The sequence below is a fragment of the Sipha flava genome, unplaced genomic scaffold (assembly GCF_003268045.1).
Source record: "Sipha flava isolate LNK unplaced genomic scaffold, YSA_version1 318_pilon_pilon, whole genome shotgun sequence".
Lineage (NCBI taxonomy): Eukaryota > Metazoa > Arthropoda > Insecta > Hemiptera > Aphididae > Sipha > Sipha flava.
Genome location: NW_020273000.1, coordinates 109,406 through 124,072, shown reverse-complemented (window position 1 = coordinate 124,072; position 14,667 = coordinate 109,406). Strand labels below are relative to the sequence as shown.

Below are 14,667 nucleotides of genomic sequence, written 5' to 3'. Positions count from 1 at the left end.
TCAGTTATCATAATAAGCGTAAAATACTTAATATGATTTCATATACGTGCCTTTATTAGTAATTTATCTTGGTGTAATTATTATTGCTTATGGTCCGTTTAATATTATAAACAAGGTTATACGTTTATGTTTAAAGTATAAACTTCAATAATAACGTATGACTTTAAGAATATTGTTTTAAGGTATCATGTTATACGTGTTTATTTGCTATAAAATGTAAAATATTAATAATGCTTTGTATGAAACGTTTAAATGCATTTTCGGATACAAGATGCAACTATGGTTTGCAACATAAATATAATTACACGTTACTTGCTGTAGTAAGCAGTATCTACAAACACGTCCTTTTACTTCATTAGTAATCCATCTGCAGATCGTTGGTTCGAAACCCGTTTGGCGTTTATTACATATAGGTATTACAGTATGTTAATTTAAATATTTATTGCACAACTGCACTTTGCAATATATTATCTAGGTATTTATTTATTTGCAACACCAACACTTTGTTTTATAAGTGAACAGGAAATGTAAGTGTATAATACTGTATCCGATGGGTTATGCATATACCTGCATGTAGACGACAATATCATAAGAGGTATAGAGGTCGAACTGCAGTAAATACGCACCGATAATAATAATTCATAATATAGGCTTCTTGGAATCGTTTTCTTTCACGTGCATCTATTAACCAATAAAGCATCGGTTACATGCAATCGTTATACGGCCATTTCTAAAGGAAATTAGGCGTACGGTGTATGATGTCGAGACGAGACCCCATAGGGACGCGATCGCAATTAAAATAGCACATAAATAATAAACTAGAACCGTAATAACTGCACGGTGTCTCTCGAGTGTATATTACTTACATGAAAAAGGAAAAAAGACGTGGCCTCCGTTACGGGATGGTTGTCCGTAAAACGTTACCAATAACATGAAGTAATGTGACGATTTTCGACGAGGGAAAAAAAAATAAAAACTCCGCTGCGATGAATCGAAAAAGGTTCCATCAGACTGCAGCTTATCGATGGGGAGGGTTGGGAGGGGCTACGTGTAATAACAATGATAATAACAATAAAACGGCAGCCGGCGCGTATCCATCCGTCTGTAATACGAAATAATAAACGCAGGTGAAACGCGCGACGGAAAATGAGAAAACAATTATTCGAAATGCCCGTGCACGAGTACAAGTTGGCAGGCAGGCAGGCAGGCAGGTACCCGCCGCGCGCGTATATTGTAATGTGTACATCGCACTACGTACCTATAAGGTCATCGCTGGCTGCAGTAAAAAAAAAAAATTATCATTAACGGAGTCCCACGATGTCGGTTCGTCCGCGTACGCTTTGAGTCGGCACAACGATTTTTATTACCGTTGACCGCGAGCATCGTGTGTGCTGCAATATTACACCATGATGTGTTAGGTATACGTCGTGCGCGCTCCGATGTATTGTGTTTCGATATTCCTTATCGACACGCACCAACAGGGGCGGCTCCAGAACCTTGGTTAGGGGGGGGGGGAAGTTATAATTTTACAAAATCTTATAACAAAAGGAAAACAACAATTTTTACAATACAAATTCAAATCGTCAATTTTTAAAATTGACAAAAATATCAATAATATGATCTATTTGATCTAATTTATGATATACATTAATTAGACATAATGCTGATAGTCTATCTTCAGTCATCCTTGAACAAAGCCAGGTTTTTAGTCTCCGAAGAAACTCCTTTCAACCGTCATACCTCTATGGTTTTGTCTATATACTTGTGCGTGTCGTATGATAGTCCATATTATAAATAATATGCATTTTTTTATAAATACGGTACGTGCTTGGGAGGGGGGCGAGACCCCCTGGAGTCGCTCTTGCGCACCGGCACCTAACTTGTGTACATGTTTACCGCTTGCGTAGGCCCGAATATTGCTAAAATGTAACGCGCGATAAGACGTTTGTAATTCGTATGCGTGAACTTTTACCAATCGTACTAATACGCTGCTTATGTAATCGGAATGTGACACGCAATATTTATGTTTATAATATAAATATTGTTAAGTAGACCTGTGAGTCAATGTCAAAAAGATCCTTTTTATGTTAGCCGCCCCTTGAAATTCGCCGCCGTCGGCACGTGCCTACGGTTACTGCCGCGTGTAGATACGGCACTGCGTAGACGGTGTCATTACGCAGTTATGCGCGTCGAGACGCGTTTCGTACGTACACACCGCGTGCACAAACTTGTCCGGGGCCACTGGAAACCTTATGCAAATCCGGAATAGGTATGAGTATTTGAAAATATCTATGCGTGTAAAAAATCTATACACGCGCGCATAGACCTGGTCGACGGCGGCGGGTAGAGCGTATATTACTGGTCCATTAACGCGTTACACACCTCATCGAAACACGCCCCGGAGCACATTGGATATTATTATTATTATCTATAACTATTTCGAATATCGGGTGTCCCGACACAATACGTTCGCCGCGGCCAATATTCCGTTAACCCGTTGCGTGGTAGCACCACCACCACTCGATACCGCGTTACCTCCCACACGGCCGCCGCACAAAGGCGAACCAAATGCCAAGTGTATATATGCTTTCGCGCCGGTGTAATTATATCGAGTGGCGCGTGACCTTTTTCCCGTAGCTGCCGGGCTCCGGACTCGGCCGACCGGTGAAATACGTTGAGCACGCCTCGTACGCGCTTTCGAACTACCTGCGCCATAAACGAGGTTATCGGCAAAGCTGTAAATTTTTTTTTCTTACGCGTTCAAACGTTACGTACACATTTTTCAATGCCGTTTCAAGGTACTACCAAATCCCTCGCGGAGCTGTGCGTTTTTTTTCCCATCGATTTCTACGTCGTCACCACGCATTATTATTAATATTATATTTCCGGCAGTGGAATATTATGCGTGTAGGTACACATATGCACGTTTGTACGACTGTGCGTATAAAATAACGCATTGTATTCCCCTGTTCCTTTTTTTTTCTTCTTTTTTTTTCCTTTCCTCCCTGCCCCAACCCATTTGTCCACCTCTAGCTAGTAATGGCCGTGTGTGGTAAACGTACGTCATATGTGTACACAATATTATTGTACATAGTACATGGACCACACGCGCACACTAAGAGCCGTCCAATAATACCTCCACGAGGGGTCCGAAAGCAAATCCTCGCGTACGCGCCTCCACGAGGGCTTCATCTCCTGGACGCGCGATTTCACTCGCGAACGGAAATATGTATATATATTTATAGCCGGCAGCTGTGTCGGTGTTGTTAAGTGATCGGTGATCGGCAGCGGTGGCAAAACGAACGGTCTGCCGGAGAGTGGCGGGGCGAGGAGCCAATCGTGCGCGAGTGGGGTCGGTAACATAACCGAGGGGACGAGAGAGAGAGAAAGAGAAAGAATGATACAACGTGAGAGAGCAATGGAAAGGGGTCAAGAGAAAGAGAAGGGCGCCAGAGGGGAAGAGAGAGAAAGAGGGAGTGAGCGAGACGGATAGGGTGAAAGAATGATAGACGTCGGCGAGCGAGAAAGACGGAACTGTTATCGCAGACCTGGTAACGGGTGTTACGTAATGGTTACTGCTTGGTTAGAGGTTCCGTCATCTGCTCGCCGCTGCCGCCCCGCTTCCATCTCTCCGTCAAGATGAAATAATAATAATAATAATAATAATCCAACCTCGGAGAGTTTGTTGATCTCTAGCGCGCGCGGCGCGGTCTCGGTCTCGCTGCCCTTCACCCTTGCAACGCCGCTTCCTCTACGTCGACGACACCGCCCCACCGCGCCGCCGTCGACATTGACGCCAACATCCGAGAACGGAACAGCGCACGGGCACAGCCGACGACCGTGATCGGACCGCACCGCCGCAGCCGTTCGTCCCTCCCCCCTCGCCCGCCGCCCGCCTTCCGCCACTATTCCGCGCAACGATTGCAACCTTTGTTGTGTGTGCGTGCGTGTGTGTGTGTTCGCGCATGCGTGCGTGTACGTGAACGTGTACGTGTGTGCCTGCGTGAACGGTCGTCGCGTGCGCGCGCGTGTGCGAGTACCTGCATCGCATGCACCGCCGCCGCCGCCGCACAGCAGCGCGTAACACACACACGCGCGCGCCCGCAAGAAATGCGTACGACGTCTCCGACGGGTTAGGCACGTGCGTGTGCGTGCGTGTGATTGCGTGTGTGTACGACAGCCGAACGTGCTTGTGTGCGCGCGAGCCCGACCGAGTGTGTAGATGCAAGTCGGTGGCGACGACCGTAGTCTTGTGCGCTGCGTACATGTAAGCGTAAGCGTAGGAAAGCCGCGTAGGTAACAGCGCACCCGCCGCCGTACGGAAAATGGCCGGAGAAGTGCGATTCCGATTGAGCGACAACCGTGAGTATAATCGTCGTAATATTTGCTCTTGCTTGCTCGCAACCATCCCGTTCGCCCTGCGAACTGCGTCGTACGCACGGGGGTTACGAGGGTTTTTTTTTATTATTTTCTTTCCAAGTGTTCCTATTGCACACGCCAAATTATTGAAATAACACGCGGCCGGCGGGGAAAAAATATTATTACAATAATAATAACGAACCCTTGTCGTCGTCGTCGGGTCGTAGATTATAACGGCCGTCGTTCTACGATCGTCGCATCGAATCGAGCACCCCCCGACATAACGCAATTGTCCGTAGGGGTCCCGTACAAAAATCATTGTTCCCGTGTGTAACGTTCATGTGCCCGTGTTTTTCCCAGAACACTTCTATTTTTCCAGAACTCGTGTTCGAATTTTTCGTTCGTCTCGCACCGGCACATTCGTTCTCTCGTCGGACTTCTATCTTTTTCTCCCGGAGCTTTTCGGTTTTTCCCGTCGAGTATTTTTTCTGCCGTTAGCCGCCACTTGTCTCTAAAGCTTTACTTGAAGCCAGGCTATAACGGGTATATATTACGTATAAAATTATCGATTTTCATATTCAATACAATGGTTTCCCGTCGCTTTTTGGAAAATTCATTCACGTCATTAATTAATGTTCTAGACGTACGTAAGCTTAGCTAATTACCTACCTATATACCTATATACTACATTATGTCCACGATATATTTAACGATGTTTTTCATTCATCATATACGTAATGAAATATATGATGTGAAATATTCGCGTAATCTGCCCTCGGGTGCCGCGTATTGATATTGCCGTCGTAAATTGTACTCGCTGAACATTTTTACGATTAGTAATGAAAAAGTATTTAAAGCTCGTAAAAAAGTTCTCGTATTATTATTATTTTTTACATCTCTGTGTATGGTGTGTATATTGTGTATACAACGTGGTATTTATGTTATACATAATTTACGGAGTTTTTGTAAAACTTATTAACTACCTAATTATTAACCACAATTCTATGTCAGTTTATTTACCAATATTATATATATATATATATACAGTGGCGTATCCATGGGTGGTTAGGGGGTTATGTCCCCCCCCCGAAAATGTTTCGTGTATGTATATTGTTTAATGATTATAATAAAAACACAAAATTCAAAAAGAATTTAATGTTACATTTTTTATAACCCCCCCCAAAAAAAAATTCTGGATACGCCACTGTATATATATATATATATATATATATATATATATATAAATACATATGTATATTTACTTATACATTTTTAGCAATCGTTTTTAAAATAATAGATAACCCATTTTACTTTGAATCGATATTAATGGTAGCTTAATAGTTTTATTGTAAATAATTTTCGATTTAGGGTACCAATTTAACTAGGCAATTTAACCTGGCAAAGTTAATTATAAGTTGGAAATACTGAATTTTTATTTCATTAAAAGTGCATATTTTATGTACCTATTAGTTATTATTATAGAATTAAATAATTAAATAATGTATATAAAATATATTCTGCCAAAATAAAAAATAAAATAATTACTTTAAATATAATGAAAAGTTTAAAGTATATGCAAGGCAAGATTAAGCTATTTAAGCTAATTAAGCACCTATTGGGCCTCGCGGCTGAAATTTTATATGGACCCTTTTGACAAAACATGCTTTACAAAGCTGCTCGATATGCTTGTAGAAAGATAAACTTTTTTTTAGCTATTTCACAAATTGTCAATTGCATTATAAAATTATAAAATTAATAAATAATTAATTAATTAAAATAATAATAATTTATGTCTATAAAGCTACTAATTTTAGTATGATAAAAAATATGTATCGGCTTAAAATGGTTTGGGCCCTTTTCACTTGGGTATTCGAAAGGGCTTGGGGCTGCCGCCCCGGCTAGACCCACCCCCTTAATCCAGCCTTGAGTATATGCTTATCTTATTGCTTGACAATTATATAATTTGACAAAAAAAATTTCGAAAAATAGACCTAAATCTTGTGTAATTTAGGGTCGGTCCTTATACTAAATTATAATTATATTTTACCTAAAAAAATTAAGTTAACAGGCATCTATCTACATATTTCACTATTTATATTTATTAATTATAAAAGCGAAATAACTGAAATCTTGTTATGCTTTTAAATTTTTTTTTACTGATTAAAAATAATATTTTGTCAAATAAATCAATTCAGTTATAGGATTGAACTGAAACAAATTGTCTTAAAAGTAATTTTGATTTAAAGTGGCCTTACTATAGTAATATTTTTAAATAAATGTTGTAATATAACATGTCCTTACTCTACAAAAAGTTGATTAAATTATTATATTTTAATAAATTATAAACTGATATGTATATACTATATAAATACTCTTATAATTTATAAAATTAATACTGGTCAAGTAAATTAATCATAACCTTGCCAATTTTTTTTTCTGTCAATAAATAAAATTATTATCTAAAGTGTGTTATAACTACTCAAGTAAAATGGGTTTTACTAACAATAACCTGATCTATTTAAGGCTATTAGAGTGATATTCTAGAATTTTAGTAATTGACATTTTTTTACATTACATTTTTTCAAATATACTGCTTATATGAACTGTAGTTAATAATTTTCACCATTTTCAACTATTTTTAATTATTTAATATAAGATAATAATTACATAAAATAGTTTACTTTACGAAGAGCATAATAAAATGCTGGGTTTACAACTAAGGCTTTTAATTAACTTGCCCATGAAATGTATTAATTTTAAATATCTATAAATGGGATTGTATTAATTTGTAATTGCTCATTATTTTGACTCCTAAGAACTAATAACTTTAATAATAACTTATAATTTTATTCTATTATAAATATGAATTTAGATTAATTGTCTGGAACATAATGGATTATTTTGGTTCATAATCAAATGTGTATACTTATTTGTACTTTAGTTGATCCACTTCAAGCGCTTGATATTTGCCATGAAATTGTCAACATGACATTTTGTTCAGACAGAGCTTTTACCTTGAAAAAATGCAGTAAAAAAAGATGTGTTGATAGATATGATAGCTCTGAAAGCTCAGACAGGTATGTACTCTGCTTATAACCTATTTAAGTTTTAAAGAAAATTTAATTTCAATTAATGTTCCAAGAATATTTTAGTATTTTAATGTTTACAACATTCTCGTATTAAAATTGCACCTTATTGAATACATTTTAGTAGGTATTAATATAAACATTAAAATAAAATGAATATATATATATATAGTAGTAATAAAGATTTATCAGTAAAAGCTTTATGCTGAAATAATAATATATTGCTAAAAAGATTAATTACACTATAATATAATTTATGATACTATTCATACCTCAGAAATTTACCAAAAATTCATGTTGAATATTTTTTTTCCGATAAATTAATTTTATTTTGGTATTTTTATATTACAGATTTAAAAGATTTTAAATATTTCCATTAAGTATCCATCTGTAGTGAATAGTATTGAATAATTTCTAATGTTTATACTTAACAAATTGACCAGCATCTAATATAAGATTACAAAAATTGATTTATAACTTCAATTTATCAAACTATCAAATTTTTAAGAAACAAAATATTTGAATTTAAAATTATTATTTTTTCAGTGGTGTTGCAACTTTTATTACTGAACTTGGGTCACCTATGACTCCAGATAGTAGGGTTAGTGAATATTCCATTCCTTCTCCAGATGAATGTGAGCCAGTAATGGCACCACCTCCAACTATACCAAGTTCTGGAGACGAAATTGATCTAGCTTGTTGGCCATGGGGTGAAGAATGGACCGCTGATTGTTCTAATATTGAATTATTTTCTGATACTTGTGATACTACTGATTATTGTAAAGAAGATACAAGCATTGCCAATAATGAACTTAATAAAAATGTAGTACAGGATGATTCATGTAATGATAAATTAAATATTTTTCAAAATTCCTCAAAATTAAATGATTTGTTTAATTCATTACCACTAGCTCAATGTAAACTGATTGAGTCACCTGCTAAATCAGATTGTGATTTTGTTCCTCCTAAAAAATTTCTTGTTTCTGATGAAGAATCGCCGACAAAATTTACACTGAGTAGTTCTGATGAAAAATGTTCAAGAGACATTTCATCTCTAGAGTCCAATATTTTAAATAATGAAAGTATATTAAAAGATGAAAAATCATTACTGCCTTTACAGTTTTCGCCTAGTACTCCCCTAACGTGTTCCGATAGTTTTGATAAGACTGAATTAAAATTATGTGAAGATCATACAGACAACAGTATTCCAAACAATTTCAAAAAAGATGAAGTCGAAAAATCAAATAGTGGGAAAATAATTAATACATATACAAATGAAAATTTTAAATTAAATAAAAAAATTTCTAATAATGAAAATGATGACATTAATCCACCTAAGAAATTATGCGTTGATCAATCAAGTAAGCTGCCAAATATAGGTAGATATTTTATGAGATCATCTGGATCTTCCCAAAATTTATACCAATCAAAGATTCCTCATTTATTAGACCAAAATAAAAATGTACAAGGTAAATTAACCTCATCAAGGTTGAAATGTTCTCTTCGAAATTCAATCAATAAAAATTATCAATTTGACAATAATGAACCAATAAAAAAAAATGAAAAACTTAGTTGTTCTAAGTCAAAAATTAATCCAGTAGGTTTTAACTCTGATAAAATAAGATTTCCAAAATTGGATAGTCATTGGATTTCTCTCAGTGGAAATATTGTTTGTCGTTGGAATAATTGTGATTGTCATTTTACTGCTTCTGCTAAACTCATTGAACATCTACAGGTATTTAAATATTTAATATTAAATTTCAATACTATTAATTAAAAATACATTTATATTTTCAGGTAAAACATGTGAATTCTCAGAATTTTTGTGAAACATTTGTATGTCTATGGTCTGATTGTAAAGTATTTAATAAACCATCGTGTTCGCGATCATGGCTTGAACGCCATGTGTTAAGTCATGGTGGAAATAAACCATTGCAGTGCATTGTTCAAAAATGCAGACAACGTTTTAGTTCTCAAGTAATTATATTTATAACTTATAAAATGATTACAATATTAAGTAGTTTCATTTATATTTTTCATAATGGTAATTATGGGTTAATAAATATAAATTATATTTTGAGATCTTATATAAAAATGAGTGTATATTTATTTATAAGAAAAAATTTAAATCATAAATAGGAGAGTTAAAAAATGATAAAATCAAATAGAAAATGTACTGTAGATGTTGCTTATTATAATCATTTAATAATATCTGACTGACGATACCTAGATACTATCTATAATACTTAGATGTTAGTATATGTATATTATAAGCAGAGCTTTAGAATTTTTCTTTTTGTAACAATAAATAGTTGAAATCAATTTTCATAGAAATTATTTTGATATTTGTTGTTGATATTGTCCACTATAAATCCTTGATAATAATAGTTAATAGTTAGTTTGTTAAATTTGAACCAGAAATGTATAGTAATAAATTAAATGATATTTTTTACATTTTCATCCTATCATTGAACAGATATTCATTTACATAAATTATTGAAAGTAAGGTAAATTTTACATTTAGTGTAGGTACATGATAAAATGGTTGTTCTAATTGATTTACATTAAATATCTTGAAAATGTGACTATTTCATGTTTTCATTTAACATTTCACAAGAATGAAATCAAAATTGTGCGGAAATATTTTCAAGAACATTAGTTAAGTTATCCAATAGGGCCCTTTTTCTTGCGCGATTTGAACGTGGCATTCCACACTCGCGGGAAAGAGTGTGCGTTTAAACTTAATTTATCCCACAGACTTCGATCGCGAGTATTCTGTGCGGTTTATTCTTGAATCTTGGAGTGTTGTTTAGTCTACACGTGTGTGGTTTTTCCACACGCCAAGCATACAAGATAATTAACTATCGATATAAACAAATCATCGATATACTCATATATTAATAATCGATACCGATAGATATACTATCGAGGTAAACATTTGTTATCAAACTTGTTGTTTTCAAACTGATGAGTGACGAGTGCCGACTGTTCAAATAACGAATTTTAACTTTTCATTCTAAATAAATATACATTTTTATATAATATAAGTACTAGATCTTCCTTTTTGTGCAATCGAAAATCAACATTACTATTATAGAAAAACATTAAACTAATTTATAATAATAATAATTAATATTTTTGTGATAGCAAACCCATTATCTAATTAATAATTTACTGAAAAAGTGTAGGTATTTTCAACACGCCTAATGCCACGCCATTCATGCGTGAAAGACACAGTTTTAGCTTTTACACAGCCACGCTTTCCTTCATTCCTAGACCACCAGGTAAAGAACAAGTGCCTGGAGTGTTTGATAATTTGCTACTACACCCTTGGAACGCTACGCGCCTATCCGTCGTGATTGACTACATGCCTGGCGCGCGAGAAAAAGCGTTCGTTCAAAGGGCCCTATTTATTATTATATTATTATTAGGGCCCTAGAATGGTAATGTACATAACTTTTACGCATATCTAATTTCATCATTCAAAATGTTACACTGTTCTTATCGATGATTTCCTTTCACAATTCATGATAAGCTATTATCAGTTAGTTAAGAATTTTTTTTTAGGCGTTTTGTCACATTTTACCTCCAACTCTGTGTATGATAACATCCACTAAACCTCCATACTTAAGCAAGGGTGCCCATATGAGGGGGGGGGGAAGGGGACATGCCCCCCTGGAAAATGTCAAAAATCTTGGAAAATTGTTTACTATGATCAGAATATATTTATTTAAATAGAATTTAAAAATTTAATTTAATATATGAAAATTTATAATTTGTTTATGAAAAATCTATTTATTTAGTTTGAAAAATCAGGTTATCAATTATAAATAACAATAAGGTTTTTCGTTTTTATTCCACGGATAATTATTAATTCTTAAAATATTGTGTATTTCCAGAAATACGGTATGTATATGTGTGTATGTACACAACCATAATATTTATATAATATTTGTAAATTAATATTTTAATAAATATAATTAATGTTTAAAGTGTCCAATTTATATTATTAATTAAATAAAAATTTCAATAAATTACTTTTATGGTAAATTGGTTAAATAATTATTATTTTATAGTCTTCCAGTTTGATATATATAATGTATTAGTATAATGTAAAATTGTAAACCCCTTCCTATATCATAGGTCATTCCTATTTAGAATTTAGATTATGAATAGATTGATAAATTAAAATGTTGTCCCCTTGAGAATTTTCTTATGAGCGCCCTTGTATGTAAGTCTTACGTGTAGTTACTAATAAATGTAAATTGAACTACGTAAAATATACGCATGTTTACCAATACGCATTAAATATTATGTGTATATTTTACGCATATTTACCAATACTTTGTCAATAATAGCTGATAGTACAACTATTGTTCATATTTTGAATGAACCATCGAAATATGAGACTGATAGAGTTAGTGATATGGAGGAAGAACAGGTTAGTATGGTAGTGATGAGAATCCAGACTATGTACTATATGAGCAAAATTTGCAATTAGAAGTAGAGGTTAGTAAAGTAGTAAGGAATATAGAAAACATACGAAACAATTTTGTAAGAGAAATAATATTTCTACATCTGAAATAATTATGGATAAATTGAGTAAAAATGTGATAGTAATAAACATATTATAACGATTCCGAATACCTCAACAATTTTATTGATTTAAAAAATAGTTTATGGATGTTAATGTAATATTTAATGCTATACACTAAGTAACAAAAAGGATATACTATATTTGTTTTGTATTTTTTGGAAATACATAGGAATAATATGATAAAAACAAATTCATGTATATGTTATGCATCGTTACCCATAGTGTGATGTAAATTAACATTACTATTTTAGGTTTAAGTTTTATCAAGTTGTTATATCTCTCTTTTCTTTTACATAAAATCTTGAATACAGATCAGGGTTAGTTGCTTTTTTTGATCAGAAAGCTAATATTTTATATACAATAACTAAGTAATAAAACTGTGTTTGATGACTTTAAAAATAAAATTATTTAGTACTAATGCTACCTTACTATTACAATTTGACAGAAAAAATTTAGTGATTTTTCTGAAATAATGTTTCTAAATATGTAATTTTATGGATTTTCTTGGCGGTTACATTTTTTTTTAGTATTTTAATTCTAGATTTTATTAAAATGTATTTAAAATTAAGTAAGTAATTTATTTTGAGTTTAAATACTGATTATATTAATATAAGAATTGAAATTATATATTGAGTTTTCCATTTTTAATAAAATAATAAACAAGAAAAAGTTATAAATTATGAATTAATCTGAATGTGAAAATGATGATTAAAATAGTTTTTTGAATGCGATATAATTATGATTTTATACAAATAATACATACTCAATCCTAGTATCTAAATGGTTATTTTTTATAACATTTTCAGTATATACTGTACTCATATATAGCTTTCAACAAAATCAGTAATTAAAATTATATTGAACATACATATATTTTTTAACAGTTAATTATTTTTGTAAATATGATTTATTACTATTAACTATTCTGATTTTACCAAAATTTTGAAAAATATTTAAGGCCATTACATTTTGATGTAAACTATATCCAATATAGATATATTATTTACATACTAGATTTTTGCTTAATAGAATTAGGATAATATTACTTAATAATTATAATTATTTAATTATAAATATTTAATAATTATAAAATGTATTGATTTAGATAATGCTAGAAAGACATGTAAATCAACATTTTAAATCTACTAGTAATAAAGATGATGAAGGAATAAATGGTAAATTAATAAGGAGAAAAGGAAAAAAATTACGTCTTCGCAAACAACCTTTTAGAGGTAAATATACTTAAATATTAAAGATATTATGTTCTTATAATTAGTTTGATCGTTAAATCATTCTAATTATTTATTTCAGCAAGGAAATTTGATTATTTTGATCAAGCAACAATGTTGGAATTACAAACACAGTTATTTTTGAGCTCACAGAATAGCCAACAAGATTTCATTGACTATAGTAGAAGAGCTATAAAATTTCAACCTAATGTAATTTAACAACTAATAATTATTATTTTTAATGGTATTACAATTAATTTTACTTTTTTTATTCATGTAATTTATAGGTTATTGCTAGAAGAATACTAGAAGGTGGTAAAAAACAGGAAGTGTTGATGCGATGGTTTCCTCCTAATATGTAAGTTTCTTATTCAACAATAAATAATACCAAAATAAAGTATTAGTTATTTTTGTAGGGGTCTTAAATAGTTAACTTTTCTGTTAGCTCTATGTGTAGTAAATTAATAAATTATAATTGGTTCAATGAGAGAGTAGGACTAATTGAAACTCGTATTTCACTACAACCATCTATTCACCCATGCATTTTCTGATCAATTTAAGCTATTGTATGCCCTTTGTTGTTATACTCCCTCATTTAGTTAATTATAGTGTAGGTGTAGGACTTAAAAATCCGAAACTTTATTTATGACGAATAATTACAAAAGTTAATCAATTTGTTTAAGTATAACAGTATTAACTGAAAAAATTTTTAACGTTTGTTTTTATAGATTAGAAGATGAATGGATCACTTGTGATAAAAAAACAAATTTTAATATGATTGAACGTGTTGTACCTATTATGTCAATGACTACGGAAAATCGGGATTCAATAATTAAACTGTTTGGTAATATTTTTCCACCTTCAACTCGCCGTAAACGAAAATAAAAATTCAATATTTTTCTACCTATTTTTGTAAACAATTTCCTTAGTTTTATTTTTCAACAACTCTTGTGATATTTTAATTAAGTAAGTAATTTAATATACCAATGTGTCTTTGCTAAACAAATTTTATAGAAAAATAATGGTACAAATAAGTGCCTGAAAATAATTTTAGATAAGTGATACAAATGTTAATCACACTAAACTAATTGTCTTTTAATGTATACATATCATTATGGTCAGTATGGCGAAAAATTAGAATATTATAGTATAATATTGTTGTCATACACACACAGAGTAACATTTATCTTTACATTAAAATTTGTATTATATTAGTCATTGTGTTATGTAAATACTAGTCTGAAAGTACTCTGTGTGTAAATGGTTTATATTCCATGTATTTTTCTACAAACATGTAAAAGCAGTGACCATAAATGAATCCAGATTCATGCTAGTTGTTTATTTTTATTATCAGATACCCTTTCTTAAATATTTATTTTGAATTACTGTTGACCAG

General features: G+C 32.3%; 1 protein-coding gene across 1 annotated transcript; it reads left to right on the top strand.

The window, feature by feature from the left end:
- The first annotated feature begins 4,040 nt into the window (after positions 1-4,040).
- On the top strand, positions 4,041-14,186 carry LOC112686617. The gene is made up of 8 exons (XM_025558991.1): positions 4,041-4,362; positions 7,301-7,436; positions 7,992-9,180; positions 9,243-9,422; positions 13,148-13,274; positions 13,354-13,481; positions 13,559-13,629; positions 14,000-14,186. The coding sequence occupies exons 1-8, from the start codon at positions 4,326-4,328 to the stop codon at positions 14,154-14,156; spliced, it is 2,025 nt and encodes a 674-aa protein (XP_025414776.1). The 5' UTR covers positions 4,041-4,325; the 3' UTR covers positions 14,157-14,186.
- The last annotated feature ends 481 nt before the right edge of the window (positions 14,187-14,667 follow it).

Coding starts and splice junctions, on each gene's coding strand:
- LOC112686617 (XM_025558991.1), top strand. CDS start 4,326: ATGGCCGGAGAAGTGCGATTCCGATTGAGCGACAACC. Junction 7,437..7,991: donor AGCTCTGAAAGCTCAGACAG/GTATGTACTCTG, acceptor TTATTTTTTCAG/TGGTGTTGCAACTTTTATTA. Junction 13,630..13,999: donor CGATGGTTTCCTCCTAATAT/GTAAGTTTCTTA, acceptor TTGTTTTTATAG/ATTAGAAGATGAATGGATCA.